The sequence below is a fragment of the Brachyhypopomus gauderio genome, chromosome 11, assembly GCF_052324685.1.
Source record: "Brachyhypopomus gauderio isolate BG-103 chromosome 11, BGAUD_0.2, whole genome shotgun sequence".
Classification (NCBI taxonomy): Eukaryota; Metazoa; Chordata; class Actinopteri; order Gymnotiformes; family Hypopomidae; genus Brachyhypopomus; species Brachyhypopomus gauderio.
Genome location: NC_135221.1, coordinates 16,690,069 through 16,705,913, shown reverse-complemented (window position 1 = coordinate 16,705,913; position 15,845 = coordinate 16,690,069). Strand labels below are relative to the sequence as shown.

Here is a 15,845-nt window from a genome sequence, read left to right as displayed (position 1 = left end):
ATCACCAGCAACTCAGGAAACAAAAGCGGGCATCTAAATACTAAACCAGATAACCCTTAATTACTTACAGGTGAAATTAATGACACAAAACAAGGGGCTGAACATAGGCGTGGAAACTACGTAAGAGTGCACATGGAAAAGAAAACAAAACCAACAGGGCCATGATTGACGTGAGGGGGAGGGATCACACATTACAGAACTCCCCTCAAGAGCGCGCAACACCGGGGCACGCTCAAAAACAAATAAAAGAAAAAACATAAGCCAGACAGAACACAGAACAGCCAAAAGCAAAAAAGAAAGCAAAACCGAACAATACACAAGGCCATGCAATAACGAGCCAGCACCCACAGGAAAGCCAGAACCACAAGGCCCAACAACCTGGCAAAAGAGACTACGGCCCAGGGATCAAACCCCAGGGACTCCAAACTAGACACTGACAGGCTACAAAAAGACAAAACCAGACAGCTGAGTACAGGAAATCGGGCAAGACTCTGGCGAATCACAGGCCAGGGGAAGACAAAGACAGAACAAAAGGAATAGCTAGGGAGCAGGAGAAGGCATACAGGGGGAATTGGAACAAAAAGATACAGGACTAGGGCCAAAAACCGAAGCAAAGATCGAAGAAAAAAATGCCAAAAACGACTGACACTGACACAGGAACCAAAAAAGGGCGTACACTACAAACAAGCACCCGGACAGGGACAACCCTCACTACGCCAGACATTACAACAGGAACAGGTACCGATACAAAAACTGGGGAGTTCACAAAGACAGGAATGAACATTACACCAGGAAACACATTAGGCATAGAATGAGTGACAAAATCAGGAACACCGTTACACTTCTGATGACCAACTTTGACACCCATAGCGGAAGTCCGAGTAAGACTAGGAATCTGTACTTGGCTCAAACGAGGCGAAGACTCCAAAGAGGGCTGAACCGTCCTGGGAGCAGGCCCGACAGTCCCCGGAATGGGCCCAACAGTCTCTGAAAAACGCAGTTCGGGTTCCTGAACAGACCTCAATCCAGTCTCCAGAATAGGCCCCTGATAGACCCCCTGAACACGAATCACAGGAGAAGGAACAGGAAACAACCGCTGGCGGGCCGCGGGGACAGGAGCCGGGCGCTGGCGAGCCGCGGGGACAGGAGTCGACCCCTCCTGGGTAACAGAAGAAGAAGAAGACAAGGGTAACCCCTTCGGGGCTGCGCGAACAGAAGCTGAGCGGCTCCTCAGGGGTGGCGCAGCCAACGGAAAAACGCTCGGGGAATCACTGGCAAGTTCGTCAGCGGCGGCTGTGGAGACGCCAGAGAGCGTGGAGGCGGCCGCCGTAGAGACGCCAGAGAGCGTGGAGGCGGCCGGACACGGGCTAAAGAGCGTGGAGGCGGCCGGACACGGGCTAAAGAGCGTTGCGGCGGCCGGACACGGGCTACAGACCGTTGCGGCGGCCGTGGAAGGATCACCCAGGGTTCCTGCAACAGACAGCTTTCCCACGTGTACAATAGGGCAGTCCAAATGGGCTTGGAATGCCCGATGTCCATATACATAATTCGTATCACAATCCATTTAAAGCTCATCATGTCCCATTACAGAAAAACCCGTCGGGTAGAGACTCTGTTCCACCTTTGTCGTACCCGGAACAAATACCCGGGGTCCTGAAATACTGGTGAACCTCTCCTTAATAAGCCTGAGGAAGCCCTGTAAAGTCCAAGGTTCTGCAGTGCCACGAGACAAAACATCGTCTGCCCAATCTAAAGCACTCTGTCTTAATCTTGACCTCACATACAGGACCTTAACCTTTTCGGGGGGCTTAGGACAAGTCACATGTAGGAAATATATTTCACATTGCATAACAAAGACTCCAATATTATCCTCTTCCCCGGAGTATTCACTAGGAACCGGCATCATTGAAGGTAACATTGGGGCTTCACCCCTTTCGTTAATGGCAAGGCTGGACTGAAGATCATCTAGTTGCATTTTCTCAATCCCATAATTCTCGGGACATGACGAACTTATTGCCGGTATCACTTCTGATTCTCCCGCTGTGTCCATTAAAGGCTGGTGATTATGTAACGACTCTAACTCAGAGGGAGCAGGGGACGGACACAATTGCGGAGAGAAATCATTTAATATGCATGAGCTCTCGAAGGAGCGAACAAGAGACAAACAACCAACTGAGAGATCAGACTTAGACTTAGACTTACGAGCACGACGGGGCATATTGAATAAACAGCGAACAAAATACAACAACAACACTTCAATTACAACCGATCAAAAAAAGAAAACAGATTACTACGAAACTTAACTAAACTACCAGAAGACATCAAATCTAGAGATGTACAAAACACATAAAGACACAACTCAAACTCACTAGACAAGGAACTGCTAAACACTAAATACACTTCTACCTTCAGTTAAAGGAAACCAACAAAACAAAACCAATTATGACACTCCGGAATGACTTCAACACAAAACACTGCGACAGATAACAGCATAGATCCTACGACTTATAACTACGAAAACACGCATGACTAACCAAGGGACTGACTTCAAGACGATATTACATTTCCACTGATGAACAGGGACAAGAGAAGGAAAACACCCGCGAACTAAAACATGAATCACGAGGAAGAGCACCACATAGCGCACAAGGACTGAAAATAACACTAAGGGATGACCAAAGAACAAAACCAGAATTTAAACGTAAAATCCTTGACCTAAGGACAAACAGGACTTGAACATGAAACTCTGCCAAGACGCAAGTACATAGAAACAATCACCAGCAACTCAGGAAACAAAAGCGGGCATCTAAATATTAAACCAGATAACCCTTAATTACTTACAGGTGAAACTAATGACACAAAACAAGGGGCTGAACATAGGCGTGGAAACTACGTAAGAGTGCACATGGAAAAGAAAACAAAACCAACAGGGCCATGATTGACGTGAGGGGGTGGGATCACACGTTACAGAAATGTTAAGGTGTATTGTTCTGGGGTGTCTACTAAGAATACAACATGAATGCAGCACAGGACTGTTAGCTTAAGCAATCTTGCCTCTGCTGTCCAACATTTCTAGAGACACTGATCACTGCAGAAATTACCAGACCATGTCATAACAGGTTCAAACGCAGATGGCCTGGAACAAACCTGTCCACAAACCATCCTGCGAGCTACTTGTGTCTTTTTTAACAGATTTTAATAAACTCTTACTGGCCTTCGGTTATCTTCATAGTTTAGTTCCACACTTTGGTGAACTGATTTTTAGGTCAAGTCAAGTCAGTTTATTTGTATAACACATTTAAAGACATCGAGTGCCGACCAAAGTGCTGAACAATTTTTGCAGTATGAACCACATAAAAATATAAAACATTTAGGTACAAAATATAAATCTAAGCATAAAAAGTAAATAGATGAAAATAAGAAAACCCATAAGAACATTTACAATAAAATATACATAAAGGACATGTTAATGACACATTAACATAGCAGATAACTGACAGACTCAAAGGACTGCTCAGGAATCAAAGGCCTGCGAGAATAAGTAGGTTTTTTAATTGGTTTTAAAAATATTTACTGTAGCTGATTCCCTTATAAAAAGTGAAAGGTTGTTCCATAGTTTTGGAGCTGCTACCGAAAAGGCCCAGTCACCTTTGGACCTTAACCGAGACCACGGAATGTCTAAAGTCCACTGGTTAGAAGAACGTAGTGAGTGAGGAGTAGAGTGAAGGAGATTAGAGATGTAGGAAGGAGCTAAGCCATGAAGAGCTTTAAAAACAAACAATAAAACTTTAAACTCTACCCTGAATTTTACTGGGAGCCAGTGTAGTGATGCCAGCACAGGGTTGATACTGTCTCTTTTTTTAGTCCCGGTCAGGAGACATGCAGCTGCGTTTTTGGACCAACTGGAGGCGTGAAAGGCTGACAGATGCCCAAATAAAGTGCATTGCAGTAATCCAGACCAATGAAGAAATAAAAGCGTGGATGACCGTTTCCAAATCCTTAAAACATAAAATATTTCTAAGCTTGTTCATGAGCTGATAAAAACTTCCTCTAACCACTGAGCTGATTTGTTTTTGGAAGTTTAGGTTTGTGTCAGAGATGAAGCCCAGGTTTCTAACATGATCATGCAGGTTAGGTCTTAAAGAGCTCAGATCATGTGCTATCACTCTAGCCGAGTCAGAATTACCAACGATAACAATGTCAGTTTTTTCTTTGTTTAATCTGAGGAAATTATTGGTCATCCAGCATTCAACCTCCCTCAAACAATCCAATCTCGTGGGTCCCACGAGAACCCTCAGATCTCGCAACAACGAGAAACTAGTTGCATCCTCTTTGCTCTTGTATTAATGGTTTTCTGTAACACACTTTGAAAATGCATTAAAGCAATTTTAAAAGTACTGCATAAATAAAGCTTATTATTATTATTACTGTTGTTAATCATTTGTTTATCCATAGTATGGCTATATGCACTCTGAAATCTGAAATCTTATCTTATCACAGCCCAATGCTGTGTGTATTTGTATTCTCTCACCAAGATAAGGGTGAACTCACCACAATGATCCAGTGGTCACTTGCCCATGCTTTACCGTAAATGGTCAATTGTTTTCTAAATCAACAAATGAAAGTCCTGCCAGGTGTACGTCTGAGTGATTGATTGTTATTGTCTTATGGTTGAGAAAAACTATTGAAACAAGGAACGCAAAGTCTTTCACAAGCATGCTCTAATATATATATTTGGCTTTCGAGTGGAACTTCAGGATGATCTTAAAATGAACGTTCGGGTGAACAGAATGTGAGCTTCTTTAAACTCTTCTTTAAAATGCACATGTCCATCTGTTCCATATTTCAGTAGTTTTTGCACAACTTGCTGTTCTTTAACAAGGAGCTTAATGGCAAAATTTACAACAGGTGTTTAATCCATGTTCCAATTGACCAAAACATTTCCTGGTCCAATTAGAATTGGTATTTAAACAGTCCTCCCCATAATGCTGTGCTGTTCTCATTCTGACATCATGAGAACAAGATGAAACCTACCACAGTACCTCACCATTATGAGGTTTCAAACATAGCTCTCTGCTAGAAGTGTCCATTGAGCTTAGAGTGTCATCAGCAAAAGAGATACAGAGACAAGAAGAGTCACAAAAGTGGACGTCCTTTGGCCACATCTCACACTGATGACTGCTTCATTGTGATGATGATGATGATGATGGTGATGATGATGATGAACCGGATGATGAATGCCACACAACTCACATTTAAGAAAGGCGAAAGGCACCCAACTGTCATATCAGAATAATTTACAAATTGACTAAAAATAAATATATATAATACTTTGACAAGGGTCAAATTTCAGTGGCTCGGCCACTGGGTCAGAGCTCCTCCAATATGTCAGGTCTTTTGGGGAGTCCTCAGTGTGCTGTGATTAGTACCTACCAAACGTCATACAACAACGGACAGGCAGTGAACCAGCGATAGGGTCACAGGCACCCAGGGATTACTGATGCATGTGGGAATGAAGTTTGCCTGTCTGGTGTGACCCTACAAGAAACTGATGAAATGGTTACAGGTTCCTATGGTGGAGAGTCGTCAATACAAAGTGCATTTCAGTTTGCTGTGTATGGATTACACACTAGAGATCTGACCCATGCCCCCCCATTAGGAGGCACTATAGGAAGAATCCCAGTTAACTCAGTATAGCCCTTCATAGAAACAATGTTCTCTAACTGCAAAAATCATTCAAGAGTGCTTTGGCATTCAAGGCGTTAATGACACCTCCAGATTCCCAACATCTCAACCTAATAAAGCTTCTGTACTGGAAAATAAATCCATTCCATGGAGGACCTCACAACTCACAGGAAATACAGATACCACAGGATGTCTCAAGATCGTTTGTGGAGACCATGTCTGGGTGGGACAGCACTGTATTGGCAGCACAAACCTACAAATATGGTGGTTTTAATTATATAGCTCCTCTGTGTGTGGGTGTGGGTGTGTAAGGAAACATTCAGTTGGTACTGTTGATTTTGTGTTAAAACTATTTGTACTAAATTTTGATCTCATTTGCTTGCAAACCATTAACAAACCTGTCCAACTGTAAATCTAAGGGAAGCACAGCATTCAGACTGCAGTATTGTGTTACCCTTAAATTCCTTAAACATTATAAATCTGCATTAAATGTTATTCAGGATCAAGCTTGTCTTTATAAATTTCCAGAATCGGTTCCCTTATCTGCCTTAGATAAGATGGACCTATCTTATCTGAATTCTCAATTTTAGCAACAAGGAACTTTATAAAACCAGCTGTGCACTCTCGTCTTGCACTCGACTACATGATAACCCATAGGCTTGGCAACAAATTTGAGAAGTTTTCAAGGATTTATTATTCAAAATCAGAATAATTGATTCCACTTCTGCAATCTGAGTTCAGATAAGGTTTTAAGACAAATGAATCCTAACTCAAATCTAGATTGGAAAAATATAAAAGGTCTTGATCTTCTATAATCTGTTGTGTAACCTTCTCTCTTTTATTTAAAGGAAGTGTGAATTGGTGTCACGTTTCTCCATGGGTGCGGTTACGTCTTGTGATAATCCGTCTCACCTGTGGCTCGTCTCTCATCACGTGGGGTTTATATGGTTTAATGTGCGTTCGCGCAGTGTCCCGTGCTCGTCGTTGTTTGAGTCTACGTGTCACCATATATTTACGCAATAATACACTTGAGGTTCGTGCTATAACGTGTAATATTGGCACTGCTGTGCTGCGGTCGTAGATCATCACAGCAGTGCCAATATTACACGTTATAGTACGAACCTCAAGTGTATTATCGTTGTTTATTGAAAGATTTTGAGTTAAAGAGGACGAGAAAATACGACCTGTTTGGTTAAAAAACACTCCGCCCGTTGAAATAGTTCCATTCAATGGCTCGCTGCTCGCAGCCTTAGCCAATAAATATTATAGAGGTAAATATACACAAAACAACTGTTTATAAAATTTTATTTATTAAAAATAAAGTACAACAATTATTGACCATCCATGGCTGATTGGAGGTTCGTTCCACTGTTGCCAACTCCTCAGTAAAGCTGGGCGTACACTGTGCGATTTTTGGCCCATTTTCAGCCGATTTTTCACTCGTGCGACTATTTTTCGATCGGGCCGAGTTTCTGCTCAATCGCGTGTCGTGCATCGTATAGTTTACACAGGTAAACGAGGAGCGATTCACACCTCACGACCAACTCCCGATCAGAAATCGCAGCGTCGCAAGAATATCAAACATGTTTGAAATTCAAATCGCTCCTCGTGAGATCGCATGAGAGCGTCGGGTCGTATAGTGTGAGTATATGAATCGTGAGCTGTGAACTTCTAAACCCTGCGATTTAGTCGTACAGTTTGAGCTGGAGCTGAGTACACGATTTAAAATATCGTACAGTGTACGCCCAGCTTAAGGAAAGTCGCTATTTGTTGTCCTAAAAGTCGCTAGAAGTTGCTAAATGACGTCATCACCTAATTTGCATAATACATGTTTTTGAAGCTGTAAAGGAATAAAGTTGGGAGAGATTAAAAAATGAGTAAAAACACCCTAAATATGTTAGAACTACAAATGAACAACATCTGTTGCCTTTGAAATAAGCAGTCTTCTCAAAATAACTACATGACTTTAATGCTTTGTATAAATAATTTTTACGTAAATTACATAAAGTTTTTTTGCTGTGTTGTTAAATGTTAGTATATGAGTAGCAGTTAGCAGGAACTAGTTGGCATAGAAATCAACCTTACAATACAGGCAGTATGCCCATGTATTATCTCCAATGCATTGCTTCAGCCAGCCTTTAAATTCAGGATTTGATTCCCACTCTTTCCTGTATTTTTGAGAATAGAGTTTAGAGTGAGACATGATGAGCAAGTTAGCTAGATGTTAAGCTTTCACAGAGACGCACTGTGGACGAGTCGAGTGACCGGCTACGTGGTGAATGAGGTGAAGAATGACTGAGACTGTGTGAGTTAAATTCAGTGATTTCTTTTCGTGTCTCACATATTTACATCCCCCGTCGGCGGCAGCTTTGGGCATGCGCAGTTCATTTGCAGTGTGGATGTGGAGCGGTGAGGGTCTGCTCTGAGTGTGAGACTGCACAGTGTTGTGGGGCTCACGGCTCATAGACTTAGAGAACGACGAGCACAGGACACTGCGCGAACGCACATTAAATAGACAAACCCCATTAGCCCCACGTGATTACGAGACGATTCACAGGTGAGACAGATTATCACACGACATAACCATAACCACGGAGATCCACTGACAGACAAAGCACCTGGACAACGTTAACACACGCCCAAAAGGGAGGGGCCGGGGTCCTCAACGTGACAGCACCTTTCACACATACATGCAACTCAAAGTGCTTTACAGTATAAATAAAAAGAAACATTAAAGGAGATAAGACTAAAAGAAATTAAAGATAAAAATATTAAAATAACATTAAAAGTAAAAAAGTAAAGTAAATCAGATAAAACTATTAAGATAACTAGATTTAGAAAATAATAGACAACATAATGTAATAAAGGAAATAAGACTGAGAGTTTCTTAACTAAAAGCAGATCTAAACAGGAATGTTTTGAGACTGTTCTTAAAACTATGCAGGGATCAAATGCCTCAGCTCTTCAGGAAGAGAATTCCAGAGCTTTGGGCCATAGTGGCTAAAAGCACCCCCGCCAATCTTTAATCGGCTTTTAGGAATCACCAGTAAATTACTGTTTGACGACCTGAGAGACCTGACTGGAACATATCTAACCATCATTTCACTGAGGTAATGAGGGGCAAGACCATGAAGACATTTAAAAAACATCACTAGAACCTTAAAATCTATTCTAAAGCTGACAGGTAACCAGTGCAGTGAGTGGAGTGCAGGTGTAATATGATCTCTCTTTCTCCTGCGGGTCAGAACCCTTGCAGCAGCATTCTGAACACGCTGTAGGTGAGAAATAGAGCTCTTTGGAAGAGCAGATAGAACAGCGTTACAATAATCTAGTCTTGATTTAATAAATGCATAGACAAGTTTTTCACTGTCAGCAGGAGAGAGCATATCTCGGACCTTAGCAATGTTTCAAAGGTGAAAGTAAGCTGTCTTGCATGTAGTCATGTGTGATTTGAAGCTGAGCTCATTATCAAAGGTGACGCCCAGGTTCTTAACACATTGTCTGGCATTCAGATTCATTTGATTTAAATAAGTCTGGACATCATTCCTTTGTGAATCACTGCCAAGAATAAGAACCTCTGTCTTCTGTTTATTTAACTGCAGAAAATTGTCAGACATCCATGTCTGTATATCATCTATGCAGTCAAACAGTGAGCAAATTGATTTTAGGGCTTTAGGTTCTAGCGAAATATTAAGTTGAGTGTCATCTGCATATTGATGATAACTAATACCGTAGAAGCTGATTCATTTCATTTTTGCTGATAATACTAAAATTGACTGCAATGTCGTTGCTCTTTAACCAGGATGTAAATACATTAAGAGCCCAGGACGTTTGTTTTACGGTATTAACTTAGTTTCTCTGCATTTCCAGTTTGTAAGCGTGACAAACCTTGGCTCATTGGAGGAATCAGGCTGGTCATTTATAGCTTCATCCTCCAGTTTCAGATTGAAACAAATGCTTTCGAAGCCAATAGATTTAACGAACTCCCTGTAATTCATTTTGATAATGTTGCTGCTTGTTTGTAGTTGCGCTGTTTGGCTTGTAAACGCTGCTTCGTTGCTAGGTTACCTGGATGTGGCGGAGTAATACATGGAGAACTTCGGTTACAGTGCTATAACATGTAATATTGGCACACCTAGATCGCCTCTCAGCCAATCACATTGTAGGGTCGGAACTAACTGTGGTATAATAAGTGCTGTCTGCGCTACTTTGTGTGAGTCAAATAAACGTAACATTTGTTCAGCTAAGGATTTCCTGTCTCGCCTTTCATCGCTCCGGACGTTACAGTTGGATATTGCACACGCACTTCTGCCGTCTCTCTGATCACTCCCTGCTCCCTTTTTCTGTGTAGGATCAGACACCATCATGGGTAAGATATTCTTCAGGAAAATATTTTACAACTTATATCCTTAATAGTTCAAACTTGGTTTACTACATGAGACTTTCTTCAACTGTGGCATTTATACTGTAAGAATGTTATAAATATGGTTCAAAGGCAAATCACTTCCAATGCTGTACTGTAATTTCTTTTCATGTCAGACAGTTATGATTCTTTAACAACACACATGGTTGTTTTTCATGTCACTCTGCAGCAGCACAGGTGATCCTTATCATGTCTGTCATCGCTTGCGCTTTTGGAGATATCATGAACATCGACACGACTGGAGCATCCGCGCAAACGGCTCGCCAGGACGCACTCAAGGTGACGGGTACGCACACCTGTAGCCTTTTACGTTGTTGCTTTTAGAGTAATAAGTTAAAATATTACAAAAAATACACAAACAATGCCCCATACTTCCTTAAGGAGTGGCAGCCTCAAACAAACTGGCTGAGAATGATCTGAAGAGAATGGACCAGTACAAGAGCATCATCATCAAAGTTGGGAAAGCCAATCAGATGGACCCAGCCGTGATCGCAGCCATCATATCCAGAGAGTCCAGGGCAGGAGCAGCGCTCGTGAATGGCTGGGGTGACAACGGCAACGCCATGGGACTCATGCAGGTTGGGTGGAAATAGTTCAGCAATGCAGTTGAAGGTGGAAGTGGTTATTGCATCGCTCCATTACGTCAGCCATGCCAGTCAGGATTGCAATAATATGCGATAGTTAATGTGTGTTCTATCTGTTTTTCTTCATTTAGTGAATTACTCACCCCATGCAGTTTAGCATGATCTATATGCAATGTTCAAAAAAAATTTCTAGATTGACAAGCGCTACCACAAGCCGAGCGGTGCCTGGAACAGTGAGACTCATATCACACAGGGCACTCAGATTCTCATCAGCGCTGTTGGAGCAATCCAGAAAAAATTCCCCAGCTGGTCCAGGGATCGCCAGCTTAAAGGTACTAAATGTCACTTCATGTGTGCTGTTACTTGTTGACAAAATAGACATCACAGAACTGAACTCAAATTGCTTATTGGTATTTATTAGCCAAGTGTGAGAACTCTAAACACTTTTATTTTGGTCTGTGTCAGGAGGAATATCAGCCTACAATGCTGGTGTAGGGAATGTCCGCACATATGAGAAGATGGACATCGGGACCACTGGGAATGATTATGCCAATGATGTCGTAGCCAGGGCCCAGTGGTACAAGCGTCATGGTTACTGAGGGGGATTTGTGTATCCCATGTAACACTGGTGAAACGTTGTCAAACCCACATATATCTACACACAGTACCTATGTACCATTGGTAAAATAAATCTGTCAAATTAACTGCCGTTTGCATTTTTTTTTTTTTGAAAAAAGAAACTGACAGCTTAAAGAAACAGCTTAAAGAAACTGACACCGCTTATAGTCTGAAGCCTGTTTTTTGGAATAATAAATGAATGAATATTACTTCACTTCTGGATAACTTTGCATTCACACCTTAAGAGCATGTAAATGTTTGAGAATTGGTATTCTCAGCTTGGCAGGATGAGGCACTGCTGATTCACTGAAGGAGACCGCTATACTGTCTTATGAACGACTTGACCATGGCAACAGCTTTAGGTTTTGTAAAGAGAAAGAAGTGATCAAGGAGTGGGCAGGTCATCTGTGCGTAGAGGCAACGCTGCTGTGAAAACATGCAGTGGCCTGAGATTAAGCTGAATGTCTGGGGAGCGTCAGATGAAGGTCTGGGACCTGCTGTCTTGTTTATTCTCACCTTCACAGAAAAGTGTTGATTTCTAAGCCCAAGAAGGTTCAGTATAGTCCTTGTTCTGTTTTGTATACATGTAGAATAATCATGAATTGTGACATTACATATCATCATAAAATACAAGGCTATTATAGAATATAGTTTATCGAGAGGTGTGGTTGTAAACAAAATTTCAGATGTTTTGAAATTATAGGTGGATTCCTTTATCAAACATGCCATTCTGTTTTACATTAAGGAAGTAATTATCCAATATTGTAACCGTTCAGATTTAGGAGCAGGACTCTTGTGCAATAGTGGGCAGGGTTCTTCTAGAGCCCGGCTGGGACTCGACACGATCGCCGTGCCAACACGGAGGGCATGTGACTTACGGGGCATGACGCTACACTACAAAACTGTAGGGCATGAAAGGGAATTAACATTTACTGAACAGGAAAGTAGAACTGGTAAATAATAAGGGTGACTTTACAGAACTCAGAACAGTGAACATGAACAGTATACAGAACTAGGTACAGACCAGAAACAGACCAAACCAAACCAAAAAAGTATAACAGTATAGCTGAAGGAACACCATAAACCACAATACAAATACAAGTCAAAGACTACATGGACAACTGAATCTATAGAACCAGTAGGGACTAACAAGGTGGAATAATACCATGGGGAAGCAAGGTGGTCCAACAGCATAACCACAAATGGGACACTTAGTGTATAATCCATAAGCTAAACACATAGGACTAAACATAGATATCACACTCAGGGAACAGATGAAAACCTAGACCTCAAAACTCATATAAGAGAGGCTGGCTTCTTAACCAAACAGAGACGCACAACAACCCATCAAGAAGGACAGAAAACAAGGTATATGTATACTGAACTAATGGGCAACGTGAAATAAGGAACAGCTGAAATCAATAAACAGCGGTGTGACTAGACTGAACGAAAACCATGAATGAATGAATGTTCAACTTATATAGCGCCTCTCTAGACATTCAAGGTCACTCCACAATTCTCAACACAGGCACAACTCTTACACTACCATTCACACACCGGCGAGAAGCGGCAGCCAATTGCGCACAGCGTACTCTCTACCAGGATCCACAGCCCCCTGGGGGACTGAATGGGGTGCAGGAAGGGGAGAGAGGACAGACCCTAGTGACAGAGCACCATCCACCACTGGGCGTACAAACACATTCATGCACACACACTCAGACACTCAGACAACTGCTTTTTATTGAACATGAAGACACAGACACACTCACGGAGAATTTGTCAGGGAATCAGGGAGGGCCAATTTACCTAACCTCCATGTCTTTGGACTGTGGGAGGAAACCCACGCAGACATGGGGAGAACATGGAAACTCCACTCAGATAGGGACTTGAACCCAAGACCCCAGTGCTGAGAGGCAAGCGTGCTAACCACCAAGCCACCGTGTTGCCCATGGCAGTCCTGAACCAAATGAGCAGTTTAGAAGATGAATGAGTGAATAAGCGAATTTTGTCTCAATTCCTGATTACTTTAGAAGTAGAAACTGGACATCAGTGTCCTCATCTTGCCAGGATGAGACTCTGATGATTCGCTGAGGGAGACTGCAAACTGTCTCTTGTGAACGGTTGTCTTGACCATAGCAACAGCTTTAGACTCATTGGTTTCAGTGTTTGCTAATGTTTTCAGTATACAGTTACTCAACAGGACTTTGCGGATGTGGTTTGGAACTCTGCTGGTTACAACTTGATTTTAACATTTCAAGCAACATTGCAGAAATGTTTATACCATATTTTTCAGGTTGACCAACACCACCACACTCCGAGGGGCTCCCAGAACGGTGAAGAGCATCTCCAAAGACACGGAGGTTAGGTAAAGTGGCAGTCCCTGACAAATTCTCCCTGAGTGTGTCTGTGTCTCTTCATGTCCAATTTTTTAAAAGCAGTTGTCTGAGTGTGTGTGTATGAATGTGTGTGCTTGTACGCCCAGTGGTGGATGGTGCTCTGTCACTAGGGTCTGTCCTCTCTCCCCTTCCTGCACCCCATTCAGTCCCACAGGGGGCTGTGGATCCCAGAGAGGACGCTGTGTGCAATTGCTTGCGGCTTCTCACCGGTGTGTGATTGGTTGTGTAAGAGTTGTACCAGTGTTAAAATTGTAAAGTGACCTTGGGTATCTTGAAAGGTGCTATATAAATTGAACATTCATTCATCTCACCCAAGGCACTGAGATTCTCATCGATTCCATTAAAGCGATTCAGAATACTTCCCCTGGCCACAGGAACACCAGCTTAAAGGGAATATGGGAGCTACTTTGGGAGTTATTTGTAAAAGTAAGTAACAAAACAAATAAAGCACACTAGCTGACAGTTCTCAGTTCTCAGTTCTCAGTTTTCCTGGGTCACTCAAGCCTCTTCCACTCATGTTGATTTCTTAGATAAGATGCTGGCTGTTCGCTAAATGCTGTTATCTTTGCTTTCATCGGTGTCAGGAGGAATGCTGGTGAAGGGAATGTCCGCACATATGAGAGGACGTACATCGGGACCACCGGGGGATGATTATAGCCAGGGCCAATGGTACAAGCGTCACGGTTACTGATGGGGAATTGTGTATCATCTTTCCGGGAACATATCAGCCTAGGAGATGTCAAATAAACCTCTACAGACTACGTGTTCCTGGATTTGAAGTTATTGAGATTTCTTTGTTTGTGTCTATGTTGGCTGACACAAAGTATTTTACGAACAGCAAGAACCAATAGGGCATAAACCCATCTGTCCTTTTAGCTGTGTGTTGGGATTGTTAATACTGCACACAGAGCTATAACTGCACACAGAGCTATAACTGCACACAGAGCTATAACTGCATACAGAGCTATAACTGCACACAGAGCTATAACTGCACACAGAGCTATAACTGCATACAGAGCTATAACTGCATACAGAGCTATAACTGCACACAGAGCTATAACTGCACACAGAGCTATAACTGCATACAGAGCTATAACTGCACACAGAGCTATAACTGCACACAGAGCTATAACTGCACACAAAGCTATAACTGCACACAGAGCTATAACTGCACACAGAGCTATAACTGCATACAGAGCTATAACTGCACACAGAGCTATAACTGCACACAAAGCTATAACTGCACACAGAGCTATAACTGCACACAGAGCTATAACTGCACACAAAGCTATAACTGCACACAGAGCTATAACTGCACACAAAGCTATAACTGCACACAGCTATAACTGCATACAGAGCTATAACTGCACACAGAGCTATAACTGCACACAGAGCTATAACTGCATACAGAGCTATAACTGCACACAGAGCTATAACTGCACACAAAGCTATAACTGCACACAGAGCTATAACTGCACACAAAGCTATAACTGCACACAGAGCTATAACTGCACACAGAGCTATAACTGCACACAAAGCTATAACTGCACACAGAGCTATAACTGCACACAGAGCTATAACTGCTTTCAGACTGGATTTCATCATGACCTGCCCCCAATGTGCACTGGTACCAGATCTATGAGCAATTGCACAAAATAACCACAGATGTGATTCTCACTTAGTGTAAACAATAATGCAAAAAGTGGTAAATAAAGTTGGTAAATATAGTTTTGCTGAAATAAAAAAAAAAGAAAAAGAAAAAATGTTTGAACAATAGGTCATGGTATCTTGTGATGCCCTTGTATGTCATTTGAATAGACGAGTGTACACTAAAATGGTAGGAATTTTCAGGCTTTCTTATTAGTGAGATTAAAGGTACACTGCACAGTTAACTTTCTGTAAGGATTCTTTTATCTGACATCTAAGCAAAAACCCGGTTTCTGCAAGATTACCATTCCAACCACTAGGTAGCGCTAAATGGCTAACTGTAGTTTTATGACATGGCAGGTTTTGATTTTTATTACAGTTATTTATTTTGGCTCATAGTGGGAATGCCAGTTTGGGTGTGGGTTTGACTTGGTCTGTCATGTAAGACACAACATTTTGTTCAAACAAATGACAGAACCTTTGGCAGGTTAG

The 15,845-nt window shown here is 42.1% G+C and overlaps 1 protein-coding gene and 1 long non-coding RNA gene across 2 annotated transcripts; both read left to right on the top strand.

Moving 5' to 3' along the window:
- The first annotated feature begins 9,898 nt into the window (after positions 1-9,898).
- Positions 9,899-11,377, top strand: LOC143527316 (lysozyme g-like). The gene is made up of 5 exons (XM_077022463.1): positions 9,899-10,054; positions 10,278-10,394; positions 10,490-10,686; positions 10,886-11,024; positions 11,158-11,377. The coding sequence occupies exons 1-5, from the start codon at positions 10,051-10,053 to the stop codon at positions 11,289-11,291; spliced, it is 591 nt and encodes a 196-aa protein (XP_076878578.1). The 5' UTR covers positions 9,899-10,050; the 3' UTR covers positions 11,292-11,377.
- Positions 11,378-13,548: 2,171 nt separating this feature from the next.
- LOC143526498 (uncharacterized) lies at positions 13,549-14,527 on the top strand. Its single transcript, XR_013133870.1, has 3 exons — positions 13,549-13,675; positions 14,023-14,132; positions 14,291-14,527. It is a non-coding gene; the product is annotated as an uncharacterized LOC143526498 (long non-coding RNA).
- Positions 14,528-15,845: the final 1,318 nt, after the last annotated feature.